Here is a 27,658-nt window from a genome sequence, read left to right as displayed (position 1 = left end):
ATTCATTTTTTATTCAAACAATTATATTAGCACAATTATATAACATCAATATCAACAAGGCTAACATTTTTATTGTTTATACAAATATTATAAACATATGGTCGCTTTATAATGATTGTTATGCTAACATATTTCATACTACAAACCTCATTACGATTCAACACCTTAATTATAATGCCAAGGATGGGCAGTTCAACAATAACTTAAAGCACGCTCTAATGTTATTTCTTTTCAAAATATTAAATCAAAAGTTTAAAATTAAATAACAATTCACAATTCGCCCTTTAAATGTTTGTTATGAATTATGATTAATTATAATGTTGTTGGCATAATATAAAGAATATCAACAAACAATATATAATAAAACAGATCAAGCTTTTCAAGCCAAGTAATACATCTTAAAGTTTTTAAAGTCTAAAAAGTTTGTCTCACACGATATACATTAACACGGGGAAATGTGTAAACTTGTTTGAACATTAAATACGATTAACCTTTCAACATGATAAATATTGAACAATATCAATCATTTTATGTTTTGTACAGGCATGTGTTCGGTGTAAAAATCCTAAAATGATATACCCAGTGTAATTAATGTAATATCATTATTAATTGGAGTGCATGGTCCCTAATAAGAACATATAGTTGTTTCATTTGTTCTCACGTACCTACGCTTTGAAAAAAATCAATACAAAACCACTTAGGGCATATTAGTTGCGAAAAGCTATATATTACAAATTGCTCTTTAATGACCAATCTCGGCTGAATGGTGTTAAGAAAAGTTGCTTATATTGCAAGTATTTTAAAGATTAATACTATTTTACGAGTGATCGATACGTCCGATGAACGTGTAGAACTGAGTTTCAAATTAAGTTCCTGACAATGACAATCCTATTTAATTTTCAAACATTTCAGTACATCGTGTACAACAGCACGTTACATAGACCTTGAATGAACATCTCATTAAAGAAAACAAACACTTCACTCACAAACACAATAAATTAAACTCAGCCACTCCTCTGTGATTATTTCACCGACTATCCTGTGGTGTGAACATTCATATGTAATTTCAGTTCAAATGAGGTGGCAAATATCTTGCCACAGACACCACAAGAGCATGCCTTCTCCTTCGCGTGCGTCCTTCGCACGTGACTGTCGTGTGCCGCATGCGACGCAAAGGCTTTCCCGCAATGTCGACACTGGAAAAGAAAATTTGACGAGTTATTTTCGTCACCTTATCATCGGCTCAAACTAAAATACACTTATTTCTTCCAACGTTTATTAAATAATTTTGAAAGGTACTAATGAAATACAATTCAAAAGATTTCACTAATATTTATATACATTATATACTTAAACAGTAAGAAAATATATTTTAGCCGTGTTACTCTTACACTAGAACCATGTAAGGTATTTCCATTCTCAAATTGCCAGAATACTTTATAACGTGAATGTAATTCACCAAATTTGCCTAATTGCTGTAGAAACATTTTGAAATCTAATTGTATTCCCTTAGTACCACATACGTATCTTTATTTCATTCGGCCAAGCTTTTCCAAATTATTCTGTGTCATAGCATTATTGATATGTTTCTATTAAAACGAGTCAGAAGACTTTAGATGTGAATGAAGTGGATTAAATTTACTTTTGGTATATCTAGGCTAAAATCAATTACAGTTTTGTATAAATACGAGACAGTTGTAAATTATTCATCCACAACGATATTCCGAAATTGATCATCACGTTCTTTGTATATGACATAGATATTGAGGTTTTTACCTTAAACGGTTTTTCTCCAGAGTGTTGTCTGATGTGTGTCCTGAGGATACTGGAAGCCGTGAAGGCTTTGTTACAGTAAACACATTTATAGGGCCGCTCTCCACTGTGTACCTTGAAAAAGCATTGACTAATTCTAAATTCGCATATTTTAACTTAAGAATGGACCTATGTTTGTCAAGTGAATAAGACTCATGAATGAAAAACAACATGAAATTTTTTTTTTATAAAGCTGGATGAATACAGATGTAATATCTAGTTGGTTTAACAAACAATATGTACAGGAAACGAGGTCGTTACGATTCATTTTGAAATATTGAGATTTTGATTACTTTTTTATATGTTTTCCTGTCCAAACATTTCATTTACAATTTATTACCCTCATTTATACACTGTTTATAAAAAAGTTACATTTATTCAAAACGAATGAAATTTAAAAGTCTAGAAATAGAAAATTGATTGACAAAATCTACAAAATTACGCAATCAGTTGTTAATGGTTTTTTTCTTTCCTTTTTTTCAAGATATAGATTTCATTTCTTAGATTATTCCCAAAGGCCATGATCGTCTTCCATGCTGTTTAATCAAATAGTATATGGAATTCAAAAACAACCGATGCATCTTTTGTTTAATAATAAAAGGCAATTCCAGATTGTCTCCCTTACCCGCATATGCTTGTTTAGACTCGATGATTGGCTGAAGCTCTTAGCACATACCATGCATTTGTGCGGTCGATGTTTCTCGTGCACGTGCAATATGTGAATGCGCAGACGGTCCCGCTTTTCAAAGGATCTTAAATAGAAAAAGAAAGGGTTATTAATTTAATAATTTAACCAAACTGCTTGAGAAAAAATCACGCTATCACATTTAACGTCACATAAACGTTTTGTGTGCATAAACTTAGTGACCCTGGCTATGGTGTGGTGATAGTTCAAGTGTGTTATTACTTTGGCCTTGAGAAAAACAAGATTGGCGATAGTTTGTGGTACATTAGGATTTTTACTAAAACTACACAAAACCAAACCTCGATCGCATATTATCTGTTTAAATTATGCTTAGATATTTTTACAATATGAAAGATGAGATATTTCCCTATTTTACATATAATTTGTTATCCATAAACAGCATGGTGATAAACAGAGATAAAAGTATATAAGGACAGAGATACTTAAACAACGCCATCTGGTAGCGTAATGGAACTTTTTAAAAGTAGTACCGGTGTATGCTGTAACATTGTGATTTTTTCAGTTTCCAGTTAATGCTTATTCATTTACTGTACTGAAATACAAACATGTGATTACATTTATAACTGTGCGAAAATGTAATATGTATGCGTATCAATTGAGGGGATAGCCATGCTGCGTTTTAAATTTATTTACTCAGCTGGAAACTGAGTACGTATGACCAGCGATAATACAACTAGCATTTCGGATAGAATATGCACAATTTTCGGACGCAAGTCGCAAAATATGTCTTTCTAATTAACAAAAACCTCATACCATTGTTACATGACGATCAATGTGATTAAGTAAACTTTAAGATCTAGATCACTCCTTTCATGAACCACAGAGAAAATCGTCATATTATTATGACGATTTTCTCTGATCGTATCTCAAAATCGGAAACAACTAGGGAAAATATAAAAAGAGATATATATGCAAGAAGACCATGAAAGGGGAAAAGGAGAATGAACCAGATGTTCCGGAAGAGTATGCATCTTCAGAGAGATTCGTGGACTATATCACGATCAGTTTTTAGCAACATGGTTCCTGTTTTGAGAACGTGACTTAACCAGAATTTGTCGTTGAAACGGTTTTGTTTGTACAAGTCGGTATTCTTTCGTATTTCATTAATAAATCAATGACCGTCAACAGGTGAACACGTAAACGTAAATAAAATCGGAATTTTAACTCAAAATCTACAATCATATCAACAAAAGAAACAGATAATCGCGAAGACTGCAAAGGACGAGTAAATATCTGCTTATTCAACAGCCAGTTGTATTAATTCAGAGGATACCATGAGAACCAGAGTGGTTATATCAACATCTACAAATCAACTAGTACCCCACACGTAAATCTTTTTGTCATAATCACGACAGCGCTATTATTTTTCTCCGATACCATGACATGTTATAATTCAACTCTCTCTCGCTGATAACAAATGCCTTTAACTCTTCACTGTTGTCTTCAAATTTCACAAGGGAAAAGAGCGTCTGCGGATTTATCAACAAGCTATTTGGGGAAAAAATTCCGAGATAATATCATCGTGGAATAAACCGTTTCCTGTAAGCTTTATTTCAAGTATTTGATGCGGTAGATTTTTTTTATTCGATATCTATACAGGAAGGCGTGATATTCGTATTTTGGATGAGTTTAACATATTATTCGTCCAAAATGTATCTCCTATAGCCAAAACTGATTTGATTACGTGTCAGACAAACCTGGTTATACGTTTGTATAAATGTACAATCAAATGGTGTGTAACATCTCAAAATAAATTTAGAATGAATCCATCCGAGCAGTTTGGTCTGGGAAATTAAGTTTAAATTTGTATCAATGTTACAAAACACGATAATATCTAATGTCTCTATATCACTAATCTGTACAAATAAGCACTTCTGCAAACGTACTTAATTCGATACACTCAAATTTTAGCATAAAACCAAATGAAGACAGATAAGCGGAATGATGAGTTAGCGCAGCAACAATTATTGTCCTAGAAACCAATTTAGATATACTAAATTAGCGCTATCATAATTTAGAGGAACTTTGTAGCGCGAAAAACGCTAAGATGATATCACCGCTGAGAGCTGCACGTTGATAGTATATTTTTTACGAAGGACGGCAATAAATGAAATATTCCCGTTACATTAACATTTCGATCATCTTAAAGGATAACTTTACACAAGGTAGCAGCAAGAATGTTATGTCGACATTAGTCTATCATTAAAGTGTAATACATCATACAACTACAATATAAATGTTATAAAGTTATAAAAACCACGTTAAAGGAAACTAATTATATAAAACGACAGAAAAGGAAATAATTTGTGAACATAACTGTACCCAGACCAACGCCATCAATGTACACCAACATCAATTATCGCCTAACTAGACTATCAATACGTAATCGCATTAGTTTTATTGGTACAAATAAAACAATATTGCTAACATACAGGCGATAAATGCCTTATGCCTTGAAAATATAATCGAAATGTCCTTCTCGAACATTAAATTGTGATAATTAAAGCAACTATTTTATTATATCGCACTCCTGATGATAGACACGAAGCGATTTTGAAATACCAAACGTGCACAGCACGGAGTGTAATTGTGTTAACTATCATGTCATCCCTCGGCTGTGGGGTCGTTAGTTACGTAGCGTAAACAGTCATATAACACGATTGATAATCATAGAACGCCAAACTACCCACATCGCTTCCATGGCGCCTTCTGGAGGAGAAATTTCTTGCCCTTTGAGAAAGAAAATTTGAAACTTTTTATCAGCAACGAGACTAGAGAGTTAAATACAGACATGCGTATCGAAACCCGCATTGACTGGTGCAGGGGCTAAAAGGAAGCCAGAAGTTACATCCCAAAAGATGTGTTTTGTGAGAAACCCCCTCTCTTCGATTTTCAGTTTTTCATAAATAGATGACTTAGGTTCATGCGCTGTCCCCATCGTATACACTTCCGCATGTCGGAGCCACGGGACAATCGAATTGAGCCAAGAAGACGTGACGTAACAGAATTAGCGCCCGGCCCAATACCAGACGCGGACACGTAATGTACTTAGGAAAGTTTACCGACTTGTTAATGCTATTTAGACGACAAAAACAGAAACACTATGGTCTTAATGGTAAACGCCACCTTTGTAATTAGTTTCGCTACTAAGGGTACGTTAAGACTCGTGTATTTCTACACCCAAGAAATTTGTGTTAATATGTTAGTACGGTAGTCACACAGCAAATTAACTTTGGCGACTTTTAAGCACATCCTGTTTCTGAATCAATTACATAAATGATGAAAGTATTTAAATTTGCATTCGAGTTGGTGAAGTTTTCAATTCTCAATATAACTTAATCTATAGGTGAACACACATTCACATAGTATTCAATATCCTTATCTTCTTTATTTCTTAAATTCAGGGAGTCTTATATATAATTAAGCTATGATATAGCATTGGAATAATGTAAGGATAGCACGGGGGTATATCATCAAGCTTCTTTAAACTTTCACATTAAAGTAACTACCTTTTGAAATTAAAAAGGGGTGCCCTTTGGTCATAATATATCATATTGTCCATCGCATAGATCATGTCATTTTAATTATTATGGCACAATAATACACGGTCAGAACACTAATTACGTTTTCTGATTGACCATTGAATTGTAGCAAAAAGTCAAAGACATATGTACCCTGTACATACGACATGACCGACGGAATGCGAACTGAACGTGTTTTACCTGCTACAGAGGTGGCATGGAAACTTTCTGTTTCCCTGATCGACACATCTTGTGTACTTTAGATGTTTGTCTCTGTAATATTTGTAGGCGAAGACCTTTCCACATCGCTCACATTGGTATCCCTCGGCCGCTGTGTAAAATTAAACAGTTAGCTTATGAGTCATTCATTCACAATATATGATTTTAACCATACTTATTTTAATTTAAAAACTATATCTTCACTTCCATTTGCCGATTCCCAAAGAACATCACTTTGTCATAAAAGAACAAAAAACGCCCAGACTGATTAAGAAGGTGATTTTCATTTCCATTGAGTTTTTATGAAGCAGGGAGTGACGAAGGGAAATCCTTTCAATTCCAAATTAACAAATAAGAAAGGTAAAATATACTTACATTCACTTTCTTGATTGCCCTCCCCATCTGCCATTTCCTTCAGTGACACAGGTACTCCCATAAACTGTAGGTAGCAGTCTCCGTACCACACAAGGAGTTCAGTCCCTTGGGGAATATCCTTACACACTTCGTAGTAGATCTCTCCATCTGTTTGTATAGCGATCAAATTCTGTTCCTGTGCATACCGAGCACAATTCACAAAAGACATCCAGTTCCCAGTGCTGCCACGACCATCCACAAAATGACTTAATTTGCCTTCTTGAAAAATCTTGAAAAAATAGGAAAACAGAACAAAATCAGTCAGATTAGCACCTCGATAACTGAATAAAAAGGCGTCAAAATAATCCTTTAACAGGTAACCTAATTAACTGTAAATGACGAAAACACTTAATTTCCTTTGGCAATTACAAGCTTAAAGACGAAAATTCTACCGCAAATTTCACTTAGACTTTTACCAGGTGTTCTAAATTAAACTGTCAATCTGTTAATGAAACATCGTTGAAACTTTATTAGTAACTCTGATATATTGATGACAGAAAGCCTACAGAATATCGATTTTTACAGTACTGAAAGAAAGAAATCTATATTTCCAACGTGTCTTAATTAATATATCGAGATTTGTTTGAAAATAAACATAAAATAAGAATTATTGCGTTGTGCATATTGAAGTTTTTTCTGATTTGAAAGGTAAAACGTCGTTCAAATCATCGAAAATATGTAAAAGCAGTATAATAAATGCGATGCGATGGATGTTACTATCATAGAAAAACGGCATTCTATGCTCTTTAGCTATTCCTAAAACCAGCAATAAAAATGTGGCGGGGAATCAAGGTTCATATCATGAGTCATTAAGTGTATTTCCGAATAAGTTTTTATTCTTTGGAATTTTTAATCAAACAGCTAAATGTGGCCATCGAATTATTGAACTGTGGCATATAATGAGATCCTAATGGTTAATATAGGAAATGGCCGACTGACGGTATCATAAGAAAGTCGCTCGGTATTGACAGGGGTATGGTAAGTGTCCATTCAGACTCATCACAGACTGATTAAAGCAGGTATCCACACATAGCCATGTCACCACATAGTATTTGAACACGCGTGTTAGCAAACAACTTCAACTGGAATGTCAATATAATTTGTCACAAGTAACAATTGAGTCCACAAGATTGACAGCCCTGGCAGATAGGGGGATCTCATTAACTTGCAAAAGGTGCGCTATTTTAGATTCCATCCTCCTTGCAAATTAAAGAAGGGTACTACAGCTAAAATGCCAACACTCGCGGTGATTTTGACTGTTAATAAATATAAACCCTCTATGAAGATCACGTTCTGCTTGTCGAATTCATTGTAAGCTTAATATACCACAAAAACAAGAAAATAAATATTCAGACAATGCTTCCCATACATTTTTCATTTCTATTGTCTGGTGATAGTTTTAATATTGTTACACAAAAATATTTAGATGTATGAATGAGATAAGATGGCCCCATATTACACTGTTACACACTAATCAAGCGTCACGGATGACGCTTTATATGATAACCAGAATATGCTCTTGACATGGCTAGAAATTAGCTCTCTCTCTCTGTGTAAATGAAAACTCACATATGATTTATTGACTTAAATCTCAAGGCTGTTTCTCCTTGTTACGGTTAAAATTCTAAACCAAACTAAACCACCCTTATACAGCTCTTGTATTTTCATTTTGCTCGTCAACCCTCTTAATTACCCGATTTTACTACTCGAATACGCTTGAGAATTTTTTAAGTCGTGTGAGGCGAAGAGCTTGACAATTACTCGCTAACTGGAAAGAGGCGATGAAATGCTAAGTGCAGCAGGTATGCACGGGAAATGTATTCAAACGATATGGAGTTGGGTATGGCAAACATCCTATATTATGTTGATTATATTTTCCCTTTGTGCATGATATTAACGTGATATATAAAGCATATGAAGGTATTTAATATTTATCGACATAAAAACGTAACAACGTCAACATGATTTCTAAAATTAAAGTAATGTCTTGAGGTTTTCAGCATAATATTAAAATTTTCCAATGTAAAGGCAGCTTATTGTCTTAAAGGCAATGTCTGTGTAAACTAATTTCTATAACTTGATTTTAAGAAGTGGGATTAGGAATGAACACAGTTATATACACTAATATGATATGATAAGCACAGAAGATTCAACATTATGATACATTGATAATCACCAAATAAAAGACAAAGATTCTATGGAAACAGCAGCGAAAATATCATACTTTACATACATTTTACTGATAGATACATGTATGGAACATCACACGTGACCTCTTCTTTATATTATGTATATATATACATGTACATGTATATTTATAATAAACCCCGCAACAATGCATCCGTGAATGTAAAAATAATAAAAATGATAGATAAAATCTTTAAATTTGTTGTGAATAAGACATCTTAAATCAATTTAACAGAATTACTGCGTTATTAATTCAACATTATCATATAACAAAATTATAGTCACGTACGACACCATTCATTATCAGTATTTTGTATCAAATACCTGTCGCATTATATAAAAGCCTTCCGTGGAGACAAATGACAACCATATCAAACATATTTCATATTTCATTTTTGTATATTAGCAAAAGCAAAATTAATTTTAATTCAAACCTATAATATCATTCTACGACAGTAAGTGAATGGTGAGGGTTGAAATAATCTCATAATATTTGTAACATTTAAACCGTGCGATTCCTCAAAGTGAAATCGCTATGTTTGAGGTGCCTATTTTGATAGGCCATATCATTATAAGACTGATTTTGGAAATTGTGTACCTACCTCCCACATAAATGAATTATCATCATTAGTCTTTATCTCGCTCATATTGACGGTCCTACCCTTAAAGGGTCCGAATTTTGTGCTCCGGGCGATTATTGTTTGGGTACAAAATACGCCATAATGTATTCCACCGGCGAACGTCGTCTGGAAAATGGCCACCCCTGTAATGATGAAATTAATAATAGAACGATGCCAATTCATAGATTCATAGGTACATAGAAACTGTACATGTACCTCATTTTTTAATAAACCGTTTTATGAAATGTCTATACATTGTACGCATGGTCAGAAACTTGATTATTCATAATGAGGATTGTGAAAAAGACACAGGAGTTATTAAGACCTTCCAGTAACAATTGATAGTTAGATACTGTAGAGCCAAATATAAACTATCTTGTATCATACAGCTGTTTCGTCTTGCTATGACGCATTAATGATGCTCAAGTGTTAATACCTCGTAGGTGACGGGAGGAAACACAGAATAAATATGTCTATATCTGGACTGGGAAGTACAATAGCTGCAATATTCAATATATTTCAAAATGTTAAATATTGTGTTAATAAAGGACGATAAACATATAAGTAATACAAAATAACTTTCTGAAATTCATCAATGAGATTACGTATATACATTGATTGGACAAGATTTTGTGTCTATGTATGTATGGTACTAGTCTTCCGTTCGATTTGAAGAGTTAGCCAGACCTACCTTCAGGCAGATCGAGCCCTGCAGCTTCCAAGACTTTGGTGGTTATCATAGGTTGTCGTAGTTGTGAATGAGAGTATGCGCTTCCCGCTCCTAGTATCCGGTCAATACCTACAAGTTATGACAATAATACTGCAATCACATATATCGTAATGGACACTAGGAAATTCGGAGAGGAAACTAGAACACAGACAAAACAGACAACACTGTGTCATCCTATGTCATAAGTTTCTGTTGGAATGTGATGTTTACTGGACTCTGCAATCCTGGTAATCATCAGGACCAAATGTATATATTCATATCGAAATTATATAACGAGCATCTGAGGATTGAAGAAATAATCTGGATTGAATCCAAAAACCACTGCTCATGTATTTTAGTGAGTCAACAACAGCTACATTATACCTCCTTCAGGCAAAGTAACCATCGAAATAATTATAAACTTGTTACATGTATACGTAATCTACAAAGTAATATCACAGATTTGTAAGCAAAGTAGCTGGTCTTCCAGCATCGATGGACTAATGAAAAAAATACCCAGTGTGTTAAATGGGCGATACCGACATGTCTTGTTGCAACTCGTGATTTTTAAACTGGGAATAATTTTACTGTGGCAATGATATTTATTAGCGCAAAACCGATCAGTCTGGAACAATAATCAGTTAATCATGCTTAATTATTAATCACAGTAATGTGGACGAGGAATTATATTTTGAATCGTGTTAGGATTAACTGTTTATATTTTAGGTACTGAAATATATTTCAAGGTAATCAGCTAATCAATTTATTTTGTTTACCGAGGTATAAATATATTGGTATCTTTATACAAGGTTGACTATTTCTATTAGTGTTTCTTTAGACTAATTGTGATTTCTCGAATATTTCTATGTTTCTCTCCACTGTAATAATTATTTCAAATACAAGAACAAAACAAAAAGGTTACTTGCTGAAGATTAGCACATTGTTATATTGTTACATGTTAAAAACGTCAGTTGTATTTGGTGAAGAAAACAAGCGATTTTTTTTTAAGAATTTCAGGCGTTCAACCAAACCACTCTGTGAACTGGTAACATCTCGACAAAATATAAAAATGCTGAGGTTACAGATAGTATAACCAATCACAACTCAAATAACCTTGAGCGGTTTCATTTAATAATGACGTCAAAAGCGATGCTGACATTTCGTAGTTAATCTGTCTCAGAATAAAATTTACAGAATGTTCGTGTCAAACTCATACAGTATATCATATTATCAAACTCTAATGAATATTATCATAAATATTACAAATGAATCAAGTATGCACTTTAAATAGTATTGGATTCAGTTTATTTATGAATTATTTATTATCGAAGACAGTCCATTACGCTTTGCAGTAACTGTTTTAATATAAGAGTTTTACATTGATCTGAAGGGTCACGATAAATGCTGTTAAATGATTCGGTAGGTGACGAACTTCATCATTGTGATGGACATTCTACAATGTTTCCAACTGTCCGGTTATCATCTTATCGCCGGTCTAATCCTGAGTAAAACAATTACAGAGACCCGGTCGTGATGGGGAGACAAACAAATCCGATTTGAGAGCCCTTCACTTGTTAGGGACAGTCTGGTGGGAGCGAATCGAACGCGCTTCTTCTTGATTAGAAAAGTACTGGGTAAGCGAACATTTGTTAGAAATTAGAATACATTAATATGATATCATAAATCAAATTTGGAATTCTTCAATGAATGAAGTTAGAAATTGATCAACTGTTTAACAGTGCGCATGTGCTGAGTGTATCGGACTTTATCCTCGTGAGTGTTTGATCTCGCGCATAGACCGAGACTTGTGTAAACACGGACACCGTTAAGGAGCAGATTTTGCTCTCTAGTGAAAAACTCGAGATTGTCTTAATTCCCGCGAGAGTTCCATTCTTCTATTTGTATTCTAATTCGATCATCATAGGAGTTAAGTATGCGCGGTGTCTTCTCGCTAGCTGTGGCGGTGAGGCGGTTATTACACAATCGCATCACTCTTGGTGACCCTCCGCCACGTAATATAGCCCACTGTCGTATTCATTAGCTGTTATGGAGATCTGATACAGTTATCAATGTGTAACAGCAGTGACACCGGACGGAACGTTTCACAGCATATTTGATACAAAGGTGAAATAGACCAATACCAATATAATAATAGCTCTTCTTTGTATTATATACAGTTAGGTTTGTTTTCGGGTTTACTTAAGATGAATTTGAATAAAAATATTTTCGCGACCGCTCCTTTATGAACCATTTCGGTGATTTTTTTTTTTTTTTTTTTCGGCCGGTCAACAGTTACTTACATACATTTGTAGAAGTGATTATTATCTATTATGTATCGTTTAATCCCTTGGAATCCTCGAAAATAAATCAATAACCACATATTAATGTAAGATTTTCAAAACCCTCTATAACTGTATAAACATCACATAAACAAAACAATCCACACACTACATGCAAAAAGATTTCAAATAATAAAAACTTCAAAAAGGATAAGGTTTTAGTTAACCATATCAATATTATTTTCGTTGAAAGTATTTATAATTTACAATATAAGTATTCGATTGATAATTCAGGAATAAAGCAGCTTCCAACTGTCCTCATTTTATAGCTTATCTAAGTTTGTTATGACAATCTAAATGAAAAAGTGAATAAGCCACATCAATATGATATCCACTCGCTTGTTCTTCCACTAAAATATCATTTCATTTTCTGTTTTCAATTAGATACTGTATATATTTATGTTATATTTTGTTCATTGAATATACAAGGTCGCTCTCTGTTAATGTTAGGTATTACATGAATAATGTCTGAAATATTCCTCTCTGTATACTGCAGCCAATGCGTCATTCAATGGCCAGTAGCTTAAATCTTTAAAAATTCAATTAAATTTGGAATTATCGGGACCGTAATCCTCTCGTCTGGGGGTAGAACCGACTACCAAAAACAACATACAGAGACCCGTGAAACATGGCAGAGGTATTTTACGTTAAGACACTCCATCAATATTTCCCGTTAACAAATGAAATCAAAATATCTTATTAGAGCGCGCGGGTCCTAGGGAGAGCTTGTTTGGTTTCAAAACACAATAAGCATAGGTGACCATGCTTACTACTCCATAACATTAATCTCAGTGTCTTAAATGTAAAGTGCAAAACTTTAGATTAGATACTTAATCCCTTTACAGTTTTTGATATACCTTGTTGAAATACCTGTTTGTCAACTGACAAATAGTGTTGGCTGTAACAACCTTTGAACCAATCATGGCCTTTGTAACAAAAGGCGGTCATGACAACTTGTATATTCAGGCAGAAAATGTTGATAGTTGGAATTAACTCCGATAAATAAACATGTAAAGTATATTTGTAATGTGAAACGTAAACTATCCCTAATACGTGTAATTACTACCTATATTAGATTATTTCCTAACAATACATTTACATACGGTTGTCTAAGGTACTGGGTAAGTTAATCATGGTTTTGTTGACGTAGAGAGGTTCGAGGCTAGGGTCGGGGAATAATGGCCGCTGGTTCTATTGGCTTTGTTCGACTGTCAAAAGTTGTCCCTAGAATGGCGTAGAGGTTTCAGAAAAGCCTCTTATAGAATGAATTAATGTGCATAAGAACATTATCTAGGACTTTCTCTAATGTGATACACCCTAATCTTGGTAATCCCTTATCCCGACACGGATACCATTCCAGCCATTCTCTAGTCACGTGGGCAGATTATGTTTTGAATTCTTGCGGACAATTTGTAGTAAATTGTCCTATCACCTTATTATTTGCAGCGACTACAAACGTTTTGTAAGAAAAAATTAGACTTTATTGACACAAATTGCGCCCTTTATAATCATATCTTTTGAAAAGAGATTTGTTGATGGATATTATGATTCATGTTAGATATCGGAAGGATACAAATCAAACTCGCGATATAATCAAATAGATCTGATATATCAGAACGGAATGCTTCGGTAAAAAAAACGTCAACCATGATAATCATAAGATTTTACTACAAAAAAAATGCATATTGTGGTTATGAGCATAGAACAGCCATTCTTATAAGTATAAGTTTGATTAAGCGGATATAAGTCATTTTAATATAATTTTTCTTACATTACCATATACATGTATATATTACAAATGTTTACAACAATACAGTAAAAATATACAGGAACAGGACCCGGAAACAAGCTTTAAAAAAGCTTATATTAATCCGTTTCCAATAGTAAATACTTGACATTAGGCATGATGGCATAGGTTATGGAGCTCTTCGAAATAATTTTAAACACAGTTTGAGAGGTTGTTCGGAATGTGAAAGTGATGTGAGATTGGGATGAAGTTGGCCATGGAAGAATGAAGGAAATCATTTTTAATTTGTCTTCTTATCGTTTCTATGGCATCTGCGATAATAGAGCACTTAATACAAGGATAATCTTCCTTGTCGTGATTTCTAATTATCAAAGATCATATCCATTTACCTATTCATACAAAAAACATGGGTGATATTTCTTCCACAATGTTGATACTCCGTGCAAGTTTTGACGCAAGTCTTCTTAAACAAGCACAATAAATTCACGCCTCTAAGATAAGTGTTTTAATCAAACTTGCCAGGTATAGAATTACTGTTTACCAATATTGAATAATTAATTATAGATATAAATAAACTTAAATAGTTCTTAATATAAATATTTATACAACTTTAATTGTCATTTTAATGACCGTATTTTTATCAATTGATCTCGTGTCATGCCGTAATGAGGCACAGAATAGCTTAGGTACCATGATAGATATAATACTTTCACACTTCATACATACCAACGGACAGACCTTTTATTGAAAACGTGCACATCGAGATAATTAATCATTTGACAACATAAAAAGTTTGAAAACTATGATTTATGACTCATGCGTGTGTGAACAAATCTTGTTTCTAGACATGTGCAATACGTTATCCTAGTTATTCTATTTGTTTAGATGTTAAAACGTGATTAGTCTAAAGCGAATATGCTTTAAACTTTTGGCGGTTGCCCTAACTCCATTGGTGAAAGTTAAACACCGTAACTTAGATCTACTAAAGTGTTTGATAGAACGCATCTTTATCCAAGCAATGTGGGACAGTATTCCCATTGAAAACCTTATACAACCTGTCATGAAGAACACCCTGCGTGACAGTCGAGAGTAAACTCTAAAAGAATGTTTCAAATTTAAATTTGACGCGTTCAATTTGCTTCCATTTCTGTACAATGTTTACACAGTAACCACAAGAGGAGTTTTGGCTATTTACCTAACGTGAAGGTCTCTCTGTAGGACAACAGCGCTGCCTGATCATTGTTTCCATGTTTGTAAACCATCACTTGTACAATAGGAAGAGACATGAGTAGGTAAATAATTTAAACCTAGTCTCTAGATGCCCCGCCCCCGGGGGTAAAATCCGCATCTGTGGCTGGCGATTAGCGGGCAATAACTGTGCTTGTTAGGTATCGTAATAACAGACATACAGTGATCCTCAATAGAGACATGCCGATCTCTCTAACGTCAGGTTCTAGGCGTTCAAATAAAAGTATTTGAACGTGTTTTTATTTAAACTAATTAAAATCTTCGCTATCTTGGCATTTTGAACAGTAAATAATTGGGGACATTTCAAGTCAATTACATACAATCTCTTTATTGTGAAGAACATTTCTATAAAGGAAAAAAACTTTAATAACTACAACATTGTATAAACTGCGTTAGCAATACAGTGATTCTTTGTTTAATGTGAGCGATACTCAGACAATAGGAAAAAAACTATAAACGAGATCGATGTGTGACATGGAAGAAAACAATGCCACGCCATTAACATGTCATTTCAAATTTAAACAAGAAATATCTTTAAAAAAGATAAACGGCATAGTTTTAATGCTGGTGGTTATAATTTAAAACTGCTGGTGAAATAAATTAACGAACTAATTAATAAATGCGCAGTTTCAGCACAGACAGCATTTGAATCAGGAATATGATTTTATTAATGTGTCATTTGAATAGATACATCCACTTATTAAGCTTGCATTCAATCTTAATTTTGTTTCGTCTTTAACTGCATTTCTGCATTTTGCATTTACCGCTAAACATTGACCAATCATATACTTCATCTTGACCAGTAACGCCACCTGTCGCGTCATATCCGGGGCCAAAAGAAAATTAAACGGCTATGCCGAAAAAAACATGTTTATATGCAAAACAGGAACTGAGAAGACACCGAAGAGAAAGAAAACACAATATAGGTGTATACAAAAACAACAGTGAAACCTTGTGAAACGAAACGGGTCAATGGTCCATGTACAATTCAGCATTTCATAATAACCCCTTAAAACACAGCAAAAGCTAACGGACCACTGATGATATATGTCACAATGATATCGATCAGTGTTAACCCTGTAATGTCATAAGTGGTAATTAGTCAGGGTGAAAATTCATTCAGCATACCTTAGATATTTCATATAAAATATCCCAGCTTAATCGATTTAACCAATATTACATAACCATAATGAAGCTATCATTACTAAACTAGTAACACGGAGACAATATGAGATGACAACAAAAGGAAGGTACGCTGTAACAAACGCCGGCACGGATTAACACAAGGAGACTTGTTGCACATACGTCAACTACACCTGTCATCAAATCTATGGGAATACCTGTATGTCGATATCAAATCCCTAGGAACACGACGAGGACTGAGGATTCAAGATAAACTGGGGTATAGTCTATGCCTAGTGGTAGAGAATGAGATTTTACAAAAATTTGAACAAGATTTATAAGGGGGTGTCGTCGATGAGCACTTTTCAAGGGACTCCGTGAGGGTCTCCGTGAGGTGCTCCGTGAGGTGCTCCGTGCATATCAGTGTTTTTGTTCAAATTTTGTCCTCTTTATTTAATTTGATTTTTGGATGTTTCGTTGTTATTTCAAAATTTTCAGGAGTTTTTTTTAACGATAATAATAAGAAGAAGCATCGTGAGAAAAATCGGTACGGGATTATACAGAGTAGTATAAAGTATGTCTGGTAAAAAACCCTGGGACCAATCAAATAGTTAGTTGTACCACAGCATCAGACCTGGTTAGTCTGGTGTGTATAACAGGATTTGGATTAAGGAACCATCAGTTTAACACTACAGCCCGAGGAGCCTAACAGGCTATATAACTGATATTAAATAATTATGAAGATTGACGATTATCTATTATGCTGTTTTTGCATGTTTATGTTCGGAGCTGTGAGAAAGCTACAGAAATATGTCACTTTCCTGTACATATCAAAGCCATACAGGTACTAAATGGATACAAATAATTTCATAAGTGACGACATTAAAGCAACACAAAGGATTAGACATGTTTGGTCATAATCACATAATCAAACAAAATTGATTAGAGATATTCCCCGTCCTCATATGACCCCGGCGTTTGCGAGGACGTAAAACTCCTAAAAACACTATTCTTGTTTGAGGAGAACGTTATCAATAGGTGAAATTTTAAATATACATGTTACCTATTCCCGAGTAAAGACCTCGGAGTGATTGTATTGGCTAAACTTTTAGTTATAACATCACATAACATTTACGCCAGAATATGTCAACATTTGGAAAAAGCATTGAGTGTATCCTGGAGAAGCGTAGTTTAGTTATAGATACATTAGTAATATGGACGATTTGCAAATGGAGTGTCTTTCCTCTTATAATTATTTTGCGACATAATATGTTTTTAATTTAAGTCCATATTCATTTCTGTATATAGCAAAAAAAACGTAAAAATATTTACATGGGAAATAAGATATTGTCTGAAATATCATATTGTAATAAAAAGATATTGTTGTAAATAAGATACTGGTTGGAATAAGTTATTGTATAAAATAACATACAGTTGTATTGATATAAAAACAACAGATTATACCGACATAGTAACGAAACCATAATTCTAACCTATTATCATTAAAAAAAAAAGGTCAAGATATGAACTAAATTAAGAAAAAATATTTTTGTAAATTACATATTCATGGATTTTTTTTCTTGGTTTTTACTGCTATGTTTAATTAGTGATATCATGCAGTTTATTGGTTTCAATTAAACTAACTTAAATTACACAAGCAGAACGGTACCTGTAGGCATCTCAATACATGCTTCACGTTAAAATCCTGTCATCATTAATTTCATAAATTAATAATTTATTAATTTTCCAATTTTAGTAGAACTTTATCTGACAATCAGGGTCATTAATATATAATCAACATGGCTGAAATAGTTGTGTGATGTAATGAAGAAAGGTACATAGACTTGTCCAATAATTTTGTTGTATTTACTTGTTGTATAAAATAAATCAGAATATTTTATAGCATTAGGAAACGGAAGACAGTAGGGATATACCTCTTTCTTTCGATACAGGAAAAATCATATTAAAAAACATCGTGGTATTTATCTCCATTTCTTCTACCATGCAGTATACATAAACATTATTCCATTTAAACGTATTTTATTGTTTAGACACAATTAGATTTTACACAAGTTTTTAACTTCTAAAAGCCCTCTCCACAAATATCTCTTACAAAGAATGTGATAGCGACACAGTATACTTGAAATGATTATAAAGAAAGAAAAGAAAAGAAGAATGACAGGAAGAAAGACAGATCTAGAGATCTAAGAGTAAGATGAATGTTGCTACATTAGGATATACTTCAAATTAGCGTTCATAAACGACGTTCACATTATGTATCTTTAAATACACCTAATTAAAATTAATTAAAAACTACACATCCAATACGCGTCACTTATCCATTGTCCGCAAAAACATTTTCCTGAATCACTCCTGAACTTTATAGGTTTCTTATTGACATGCCTTGTATTAGAGGTTTATTATAAACTGTAAATGATACACGTAATATATGAACCAATCACAATATTAATATCAACAAATTGTAGACTTAAGAGTGATATAAGTAGGATAGGAAAAAGACATATAGATGTACTTGTTCACACGAATGTTTTGCTTAGAAACGGTCACTTAATCGAATAAAAGTTCGAACTGTTTTACAAATTAACTCATTGTCAACGTTAGATAATTCATCATTTCCACACAATGATAAGTTTAGGCGTACAAGCTGATGGTGTAACAGTTTATCAAACATGTCATGACGAATATTCATGTAATTTGGACATTATAAAAAGTAATGAAAAGAGTTTTCACATGGGTAACCACATGGGTAATCACATGGGTAACCACGGGTAACCACACGGGTAACCACATGGGTAGTCACATGGGTAACCACATGGGTAACCACATGGTAATCACATGGGTAAACACATGGGTAATCACATGGGTAACCACCACATGGGTAACCACATGGGTAATCACATGGGTGACCACGAGTAACCACACGGGTAGCCACATGGGTATCCACGGGTAACCACATGGGTAATCACATGGGTAACCACCACATGGGTAATCACATGGGTAACCACATGGGTAACCACATGCTTAATCACATGGGTGACCACACGGGTAACCACATGGGTAGTCACATGGGTAACCACATGGGTAATCACATGGGTAATCACATGGGTAGCCACATGGGTAACCACATGCACATGAAGGTGATTCTACATTCTACTAAATATACACGATACAGGTCATAATTAAGTTGGCTACAATCATGATTAAGCTTTATTAATAAAATGTTCAGGCGACGAGGACCATAACTAGAGAAATTCGTAGGGTTATACGTTATCCATTCCTCAAGTTTCAATTGGAAGTCGGTGATTGTATCGACCATACGTAACCGAAAACAGTTTAATTAAAAAATACTTTCGACAAAATCGACCATGTACTGTATGGGTATGAGGACTACTAATTTAGTCGACCAATAAGGCATTGTATATGGGGTATGATGTCTCTGTTACCACTCATTAGTCGGGGCCAGAAATTAATTCGGCGACTCTTACCATAAATTATTAGAAACATCCTAATTCGTCATATAGCATACAATATTAAAACGGCGAATTCCTTTTACCATTAACAGTATAACGGAGGAACTCTGTTTGTACTTTTCACAATAATAAAATAAATATAACATCAAACTTCACAGTCGTATTCCAATATTGGTAAAAACGTCGGCTAATATTTTGATCTAGTCAATTGGCAAATTAAGATTGCGAATCCTTGATTTTAACAAGAATGTCGGTTATTAAGAAGCTTGATGTCTTATATGTTTCAACGCCAATGAAAAAGGAAGATATTTTAGAAAGGGTCATTTTAATGTGTTTATAGCAAATCTCAATAGCGGAAATAAGTCTTAACCAATAAAGAAATAATAACAATATTTGATTTGTGTATCCTTGCTATGTATGAATCGTCTGTTATGCTGCCACACGGAATTAACCATACTCCTGGAATGTTACAAAACCGAATTCGGGTTTGAAGTCCTAACCATTTGTTAAGCATAAACTTTGTTTCGTAAATTGTTTATCATAAGCACCTATTGTTTTGTATTTAAGTCACATTGCCATTTTGAGAATGGGATTTAAACCAGATTTTACGTAGAGTTGTATGGCGAGTGTCGATGAAGCAGAAGACGCTCACTTTACCGGTACACATGGTCTTATTATCCTTGTACTTTTTTAATGGTCTTATGGGTTTGTTTTTTTTTTTTCTTTTTTTTTTTCGCTTTCAATTTGGCCTCGACTTTGATTTAGAATTATGGTTTCGTTATTAAGTCCTTATTCCCAGATGTGTTGATATGTTTGTTTGATACATGTCCTCGTATCAAATAAAATGTGTATGTCTGTTTTACTATTAATGGATATTTCTGCAAATGACTACATGTTTGTGTATTTCTAAATATCTAAACTACGTTTGAAACAAATCAGCCAAACACAATGATGTGTCGTAGATTTACCATATACGTGTATATTGTCCGATTCGTATTCAGATAAAATGGGATTCAGCTTCGACTGAAAATTTCGGTAATATCTGATAAGAAATTCCGAGATGCTTGTGTAAAATAAATAATGAATACTTGCCTATCTCACGATTGCGTGAAAAATACTTGCAAAAAAATAAAGCTAACGCAAAGCATCGGTATTCTAAGTTTTTGAAACAATGTTGCTGGTAAATCATAATTCTAAACGCCAAGGATTATCACTATTAACGGTGACAGGGTATTGCTGAAATGTCACAATGGTGATGCACTCTGCATTTGGTAATTTTACGTTTATTTCGGAAGTGACGATGATTTCCGTGTAAGTTATCGTTAATCGGCGCCAAAAGTTGTTTCAACATGTTACCTTACACCTCGAAGTAAACTAATGGCCCAGATGCTTCGAAGGGAAAAAAATCATCAATAAAAAGGTGTCTTTTCTTTTAAATCTTGAATTTCATATCAATTTGGTTATTTTCTTAACTCCTATTAACACTTTGCGACATGCTCCTCATAAGGTTTTGTTTCAGAGCCGTTAGTTTTTAGGTTCCGGTATAAAGTTTCAGATATTGAACATTTTTTGCTGAGTTAGAAAAACAGGTATCACAGGTTTCTTCTTAAAGTGAAAGAAACACAAGTATATACTAAACGACCTTTGCGGTTCGTATGTGATTCCAGTCTCGCCAATACGGGAAGCCAGACAGGTTTGTCGGAGCAACGTGCGTCTGCTCGAGTTTACAGACAGCGCTGTCGTGGAAGCCCTCCATTTAGCACGTAATATTAGTGTAACGTTCAAACATTCAACAGACCTACTTATTTTGGAAACATGACAAGGAGGCGTTACCACAAAAAATGTCCCTCTTTCAATTCTGTATCATCACGTGACAAGGCACCACACGAGAGATATCTCCCGCCATGTTGTACAAACATTTACTTTGATTTGCCATTAGGATAGTGTTAGAATTGCAAATATACCAGAGTAATTTAGGGCATGTACAAATGTAACGAGTTGAACAACGGATTTAACTAAAGTTTACTTTTCTTAACTCGATAACGCGAATGAGTGACATTTAAAGGAGACTATTGAGTACAAATCAAGAGAGAACCGTGCAGAATAACTGACAGCGCACAAAGGATCGTTTGTTTTACACACAGTGAAGCTCAGAACTAGATAGAAACAGACCGATCCTGACACTAGGCGAGCAAATAACACACACAATATTCGACAAGTTATTAGTAATACGACCCGGTAAAGTCCTACCTCACAACACGCTAGTGTTAGGTAATTAAACCAATCAAAAACACGTGACACATCTATCACACGTGACAGCTGCGCCGTCCTAACTAACACCACCAGTTAATGAATGTTCATCAAAAAGTTGAAGTAAAACACTTCAACATCGTTCCATATATTAAATTTTGATTAGATATGATAAAATAACTTTGAAATATGTAAATAACAGATTAAATGCCACTTATCCAAAATACTTTATCGTGTGATAATGAATATTTCAAGGTGTGTAGATAAGCAGTATAAATACATTATATAAACAAGTAGCTGGATTGTATATATAGCTAGTATGTACGATATATAATCATTCATATTCTTTATATTATTATGCAATATATTGTTGTAAATGATAAGATATCCTTAATGATATTATTGCCATTTCCCTGTACTTTCAATCTGCCTTTTCTTTCACTCCACTGATTTCCAAATTCGTTTCATTGTATATAATGTACATATATGTCTATTGTTGCTGTCACATTTCTGAAATAAATTGTGGAGGAGAGAGTTTCTATAAGCTGCCATAACTTATACCCAATCAGCTTGCTTGTTTTAAAGAAGTAATATAATATGTTTAAACTAATTAATGACAATTTTATCTTCTTACTGTCAGTTAATCATTGTTTATTATTGTTTTGTCAGCTTAACTGGAGAAGTAAACAATAAGTTGGGAAAACTTACCGACTAATCTCTCTAATGTGTCAATAAAATATGTTACAAATAAATAAAAGTATGTATTTATTCATTTCTGAGAAAGGAACAAAGACCACAAAGATCAATGAGATGGATAAAAAACGACGAAACAAAACAAAACAAAATGCATTTAGTTAAACTAAAAATTAATTAGTTATTCGAATTTAGCTAAGCGATATAACTAATAATTTCAATGTTTTATGAATAGCAGTGGCAGATTCGCACAATATAGAAATATATGTGTATATATGTATATGATGTTTACAAAGTATGTATGTGTAAATATATCAAAGTGCTGAGTAAATAGACCGTTGAAAACTTTCAAAAAATAATAAAACGATTTAAAAGTAATAACCGGTCATTTTGAAAATGACTCCGTAGTAATTTGCAACAATATTTTATCATTAGAATTATACCAAAATGTTGTCGTTATATTTTATATACTATCTTTTCTGTAAGAATATCACAATCGGAAACAAATTCAAATGAACCATGGCCAATTACCGTTTTACACGTGGTTTGGCTAATTCTATCTGTCATGCTAATCACACGGTTGACTAAATAGTTAACCATCTGTATCATTACTGACATGCCTGTCCTCGTATAAAAACCAAACATATCACAATATTACGTTGATCACTCTCCTTTTTATATAATCACATGGTGTTATTTTCACTATGGGCCGAAAGGCCTTCGGAATAAATCAACTGAACATATTAATATAGTATTCCGTAGCGTATAACAATGCGATGGTATTATGTCATCTTGATTTTTTTTATTGTATAAAATACAAACGTCATAACAGCATTGATAAAAAAACGGAAATCCATTTTTAAATGATAATTTGATATTATCATATAAACTCACCAATTATATTTTATGGTTGTCTTTCGATTGCATATTTAACAGATTACTGAAATTCAGTGTCTTAAAATATAATTCTATGTTTTGATCATTTACAAACCGGAATTCGCTCACACGACAACTCAAATTATCAAGTTATTCTCATATTTTATCATGCTGGTTGTAAATTATATTGAAAAGGAACATCTGTTTTCCATTTTAGTAGGTAAATATCAAAATAAACATGTTACAGCGAAAATTCTTGTCTTGAAGCAAAATCCACAATTAATCGAAACATTAAATATTTTAAATTTCTATTTTTAACGAGTTAATGTTTTTATGTCTTAATTTTCTTTTTTTATCATTAGATACTTTAATGCACAGGCAACACACAAATGAACATAAAGACTTAGACAATATACATGCATATATATACAGGGTGTCTTAAACTGAGAAAACTAAACATAGTTTTACACAATATTCTGCGAATTATGTACTAACTTTTGTGCATTCCTTCCCCGGGGGGACGGGATCTTTGTCCGCCTGGCCCCCGGGATCTTACATCGTCACCACCTTGTAAAGATAAATATATACGTAGATATCTTTAACAGACGGTCCGTGGACGAACATTTTCCTTTATATTTTCATACAAGTACATGACATTTACAGGGCTGGGTTACCCAGTATGGAGTCTCCCAAAATACCAAAATTAATTTTTAAAATATTGTAAAAATTCGGATCGATCAGCTGATTGGGTCTCCTTATACACGCATATAATATTATTATAACAGTATTGTGTTGGAAACTTGGAAAGTTTACGCTTTATAAGTCTCATAAAACGTGTAACGTTACAAGGCAAACACACAACCAAATGTATATATATACCCTTTTTATTTTTTGAAATATATTCTAAATATAAATATCTATACATTACGGCACATATTCAAACAAATATTTTACAGGTCTCCTAATAAATATGTGACTTTTCAGGCAAATACTCAAACAGATAAATGTATATCCTTTTTATTTTTGAGTATTGAAATATTCAAAATAACAGGTAAATACTTATTCAACACACGTTCAAATATAATTATTATTATTACAGGACAATACAGAAAGTCTACGACAGGTTCTAGGCAGTTTTAGTTTCGTTCGGTTGGCGGAGAATGTGTCGACAATATGTCCAACAATTCAGTATCATGTAAATATGATAATTCAATGTAAGTTTACCGTATCTGTTGCTTGATAATTCGAATTATTAATCATAAATTGTACTTTGATAAAAATAAACATCAAAATGCATCAATCAGCTAATCTAAAAGACGTACCAGGTAAACATATTTATATACAAACAAACAGGCATAGCAGGTTAACATACATATATAAAATGTAATAAAAAGGTATTAAATTACCGTGAGTGATGTCCCCGAGTCTTAGTCCGGACAGGGCGTGGCCATTTAGTTTGTCCCCCCGCTTGTTCTTGGTGTACCCGTAAAGTACCATATCAACTTCCTCTTGTGAGAACGAAAACGTTGGAATCCCCATGGGTGGAGCGAATCTGTTCATCAGCATCCCGGGGGTCGAGTTTCCGAGTGGCGCCGTCATCCCTGATACGGACGTGTGGGATGGGGCGAACATGGGTGCAGACATTGGAAAGGCTGGACCCCCAAGGTGGAGTCGCTCCATCGGCATCCTGATACAGTTAATGAAAGAAAAATAATTTCTTAATTGTCATACATTATTTTTTTCGTCAATTAAATAATATGTATATTTTCTTTTCAACGTATTAGATATTTTCAACATATCAGAATAAAACATCATTCTTTTCAATAATAAATAATAACAAAAATAACATTACAGAAAAGCACAAATAAACATTAGTTTTGATTTTAGACAAAAAAATTCTTTTTATTAAAATCACTCTAAAACATTTTAAAGTTATTGGTTTCTCTAAAAATCTATCAAATTTCCGTTGAATTAAAAATAAAAATAAAACGAAAATTAGAAAATAACAATATTAATTTTACTTACCCATGCATCGGCGATGTAAATGGATGAGGAAAAAATGGAAACACATTCGGTCTTATTTGTTCCATAGTTTGATAAAGAATCAATACATTAACTTTAAATGATTTTTTAGAAATATATTATAACTTATAATGTCTCCGTGTCTGGCGCACCTGTGCGTAGAAGAGATTTGTTCAAACTGCGGCTACATATCGCTGTAATCGAGGAGTAGAGCTCCTGTTTTCACATAACAGTGGTAAGTTTTAAAGTAAACATCAGATTTCATTTGGTCAATCCAAGTGCTATCATCGACTGTTTGCGCTTGCGCCTGAATTTGTATGTGATTAATGAAAACTGAAATGAGACCGATAATGCGACAAGGGGTTACATGGGCTCGGAGGCACATCACAATGAGATTAAGGGTTAGTTAATTCAAATCGAGTATCAACATAAAATAGGGGGCGGGTTTAGGCCACCAGAGCGCGCTGGCTGTCGAACCGGACGGGCTTTGACACTTGCCATAGTGTGAGGTATTGTTGTACGGTTCTAACACAAATCTTGTCCGACCAGATAGTTTGGTCATTTGATGGTCAAGCTTGAGTATTAATACGGAGGGTGGACGGTAGTGTTTACCTGGCTTTAACCCGTGGTATACATGTTATTTTAATGTTCATTATATATTGTAATTCACATAGGTCTTCTATATCGGTTACCTTTGTGATGAGGACTGTCACAATTTAGTACAGTTTACATGACATTGCCTATTATTATCTCGTTCTATTTCAGTTTTAACATTTCTATGTTTTCACGCTTCACTCCAGTATAATTACATGTATATGATAATTTTATTTTAAAGTTAAAAGAGAACACGGCAATGCATTTTTAATCACCAAATCCCAACTAAGAAAGATTTCTTTTGAAAAAAAAGGTTCATTTCATGAGACAACAAATCCAAATTACACTTTTATATCAAACTTTGATAAAAGATATTTAATATGATTTAAAAAAATTACAGTAAAAGCAAAATATAACAAGGGAGAACAAATCTTTCTAATAAGAATAATAAGAGAGTGGGGTAATGGATATTGTCGGAATATTATCTATAAAAAAGTATAAGTTATCACAAAAATAAAATGTAAAGGACAATACGAAACGTGTTATTAACAAGACAATATTAAAAATGACATATTATTTTCAATTTCCCGATGTGTTAATAAAATCAGAGATGACGAGGAAGCAATGTTTGTTATTCGTGCTATGGTTATTTAAATTGATGAAACCTGACAAGCGTTAAACAAATAGGTACTATTTATTCTTTTTTATTTATTTAGGCCTCTAAAATACTAAACCTTAGTCCTATATATGTCAGAAAGACGGGGAGATTTGTCATTACAAACTAAACCCGGGTGTCTATCCAAATACTCTACCCAAATACCACCATTTCACGGATTAACGACCAGAAGCTTTTATATTTGACAAGTAAAATTATCCACCTCTTCCAGACAACAGGAATATAATTTATATTTGTTTTGTGATTTCTTCCTCGGCGAGTTTGAATTAGAATAAGTACCGCTCACTTGTGGATAGTAACAACGCTAACTTTGGAATAAATTGATATCTTAAAAAAGTCATACTTCTAAAAATATGATAGTAATTTTTGGGGAATACACATAAAATTATTTATTAAAAAATGGATACAGGAA

At 33.5% G+C, this 27,658-nt stretch overlaps 1 protein-coding gene across 2 annotated transcripts; it reads right to left on the bottom strand.

The window, feature by feature from the left end:
• Positions 1–51: 51 nt before the first annotated feature.
• Positions 52–26,844, bottom strand: LOC117330369 (PR domain zinc finger protein 14-like). Of its 2 annotated transcripts, XM_033888599.1 has the most exons (10): positions 25,980–26,844; positions 25,361–25,641; positions 24,450–24,521; positions 10,171–10,278; positions 9,462–9,622; positions 6,634–6,901; positions 6,241–6,370; positions 2,438–2,564; positions 1,777–1,887; positions 52–1,196 (listed from the first exon to the last, which is right to left on the bottom strand). In XM_033888599.1, exons 1-10 carry the CDS (start codon positions 26,042–26,044, stop codon positions 1,035–1,037), a joined length of 1,485 nt encoding a protein of 494 aa, XP_033744490.1. In that variant the 5' UTR covers positions 26,045–26,844; the 3' UTR covers positions 52–1,034. The 2 variants fall into 2 exon arrangements, with proteins under 2 accessions (XP_033744490.1, XP_033744492.1); XM_033888601.1 differs by lacking the exon at positions 24,450–24,521 and having other exon boundaries at positions 25,980–26,783.
• Positions 26,845–27,658: the final 814 nt, after the last annotated feature.

This window comes from Pecten maximus, chromosome 7 (assembly GCF_902652985.1).
Source record: "Pecten maximus chromosome 7, xPecMax1.1, whole genome shotgun sequence".
In the NCBI taxonomy this organism is placed as follows: Eukaryota; Metazoa; Mollusca; class Bivalvia; order Pectinida; family Pectinidae; genus Pecten; species Pecten maximus.
The sequence above is the reverse complement of the archived record's forward strand: the minus strand, read 5'-3'. Positions and strand labels throughout refer to the sequence as shown.

Excerpts from the sequence above, each read along its gene's own strand:
- LOC117330369 (XM_033888599.1), bottom strand. The coding sequence starts at position 26,044 with ATGGAACAAATAAGACCGAATGTGTTTCCATTTTTTCCTCATCCATTT. Across the intron at positions 24,522-25,360 it reads ACTCGGGGACATCACTCACG|GTGGTGACGATGTAAGATCC; the intron begins GTAATTTAATAC and ends TATCTTTACAAG. Across the intron at positions 6,902-9,461 it reads ATAATTCATTTATGTGGGAG|ATTTTTCAAGAAGGCAAATT; the intron begins GTAGGTACACAA and ends TATTTTTTCAAG.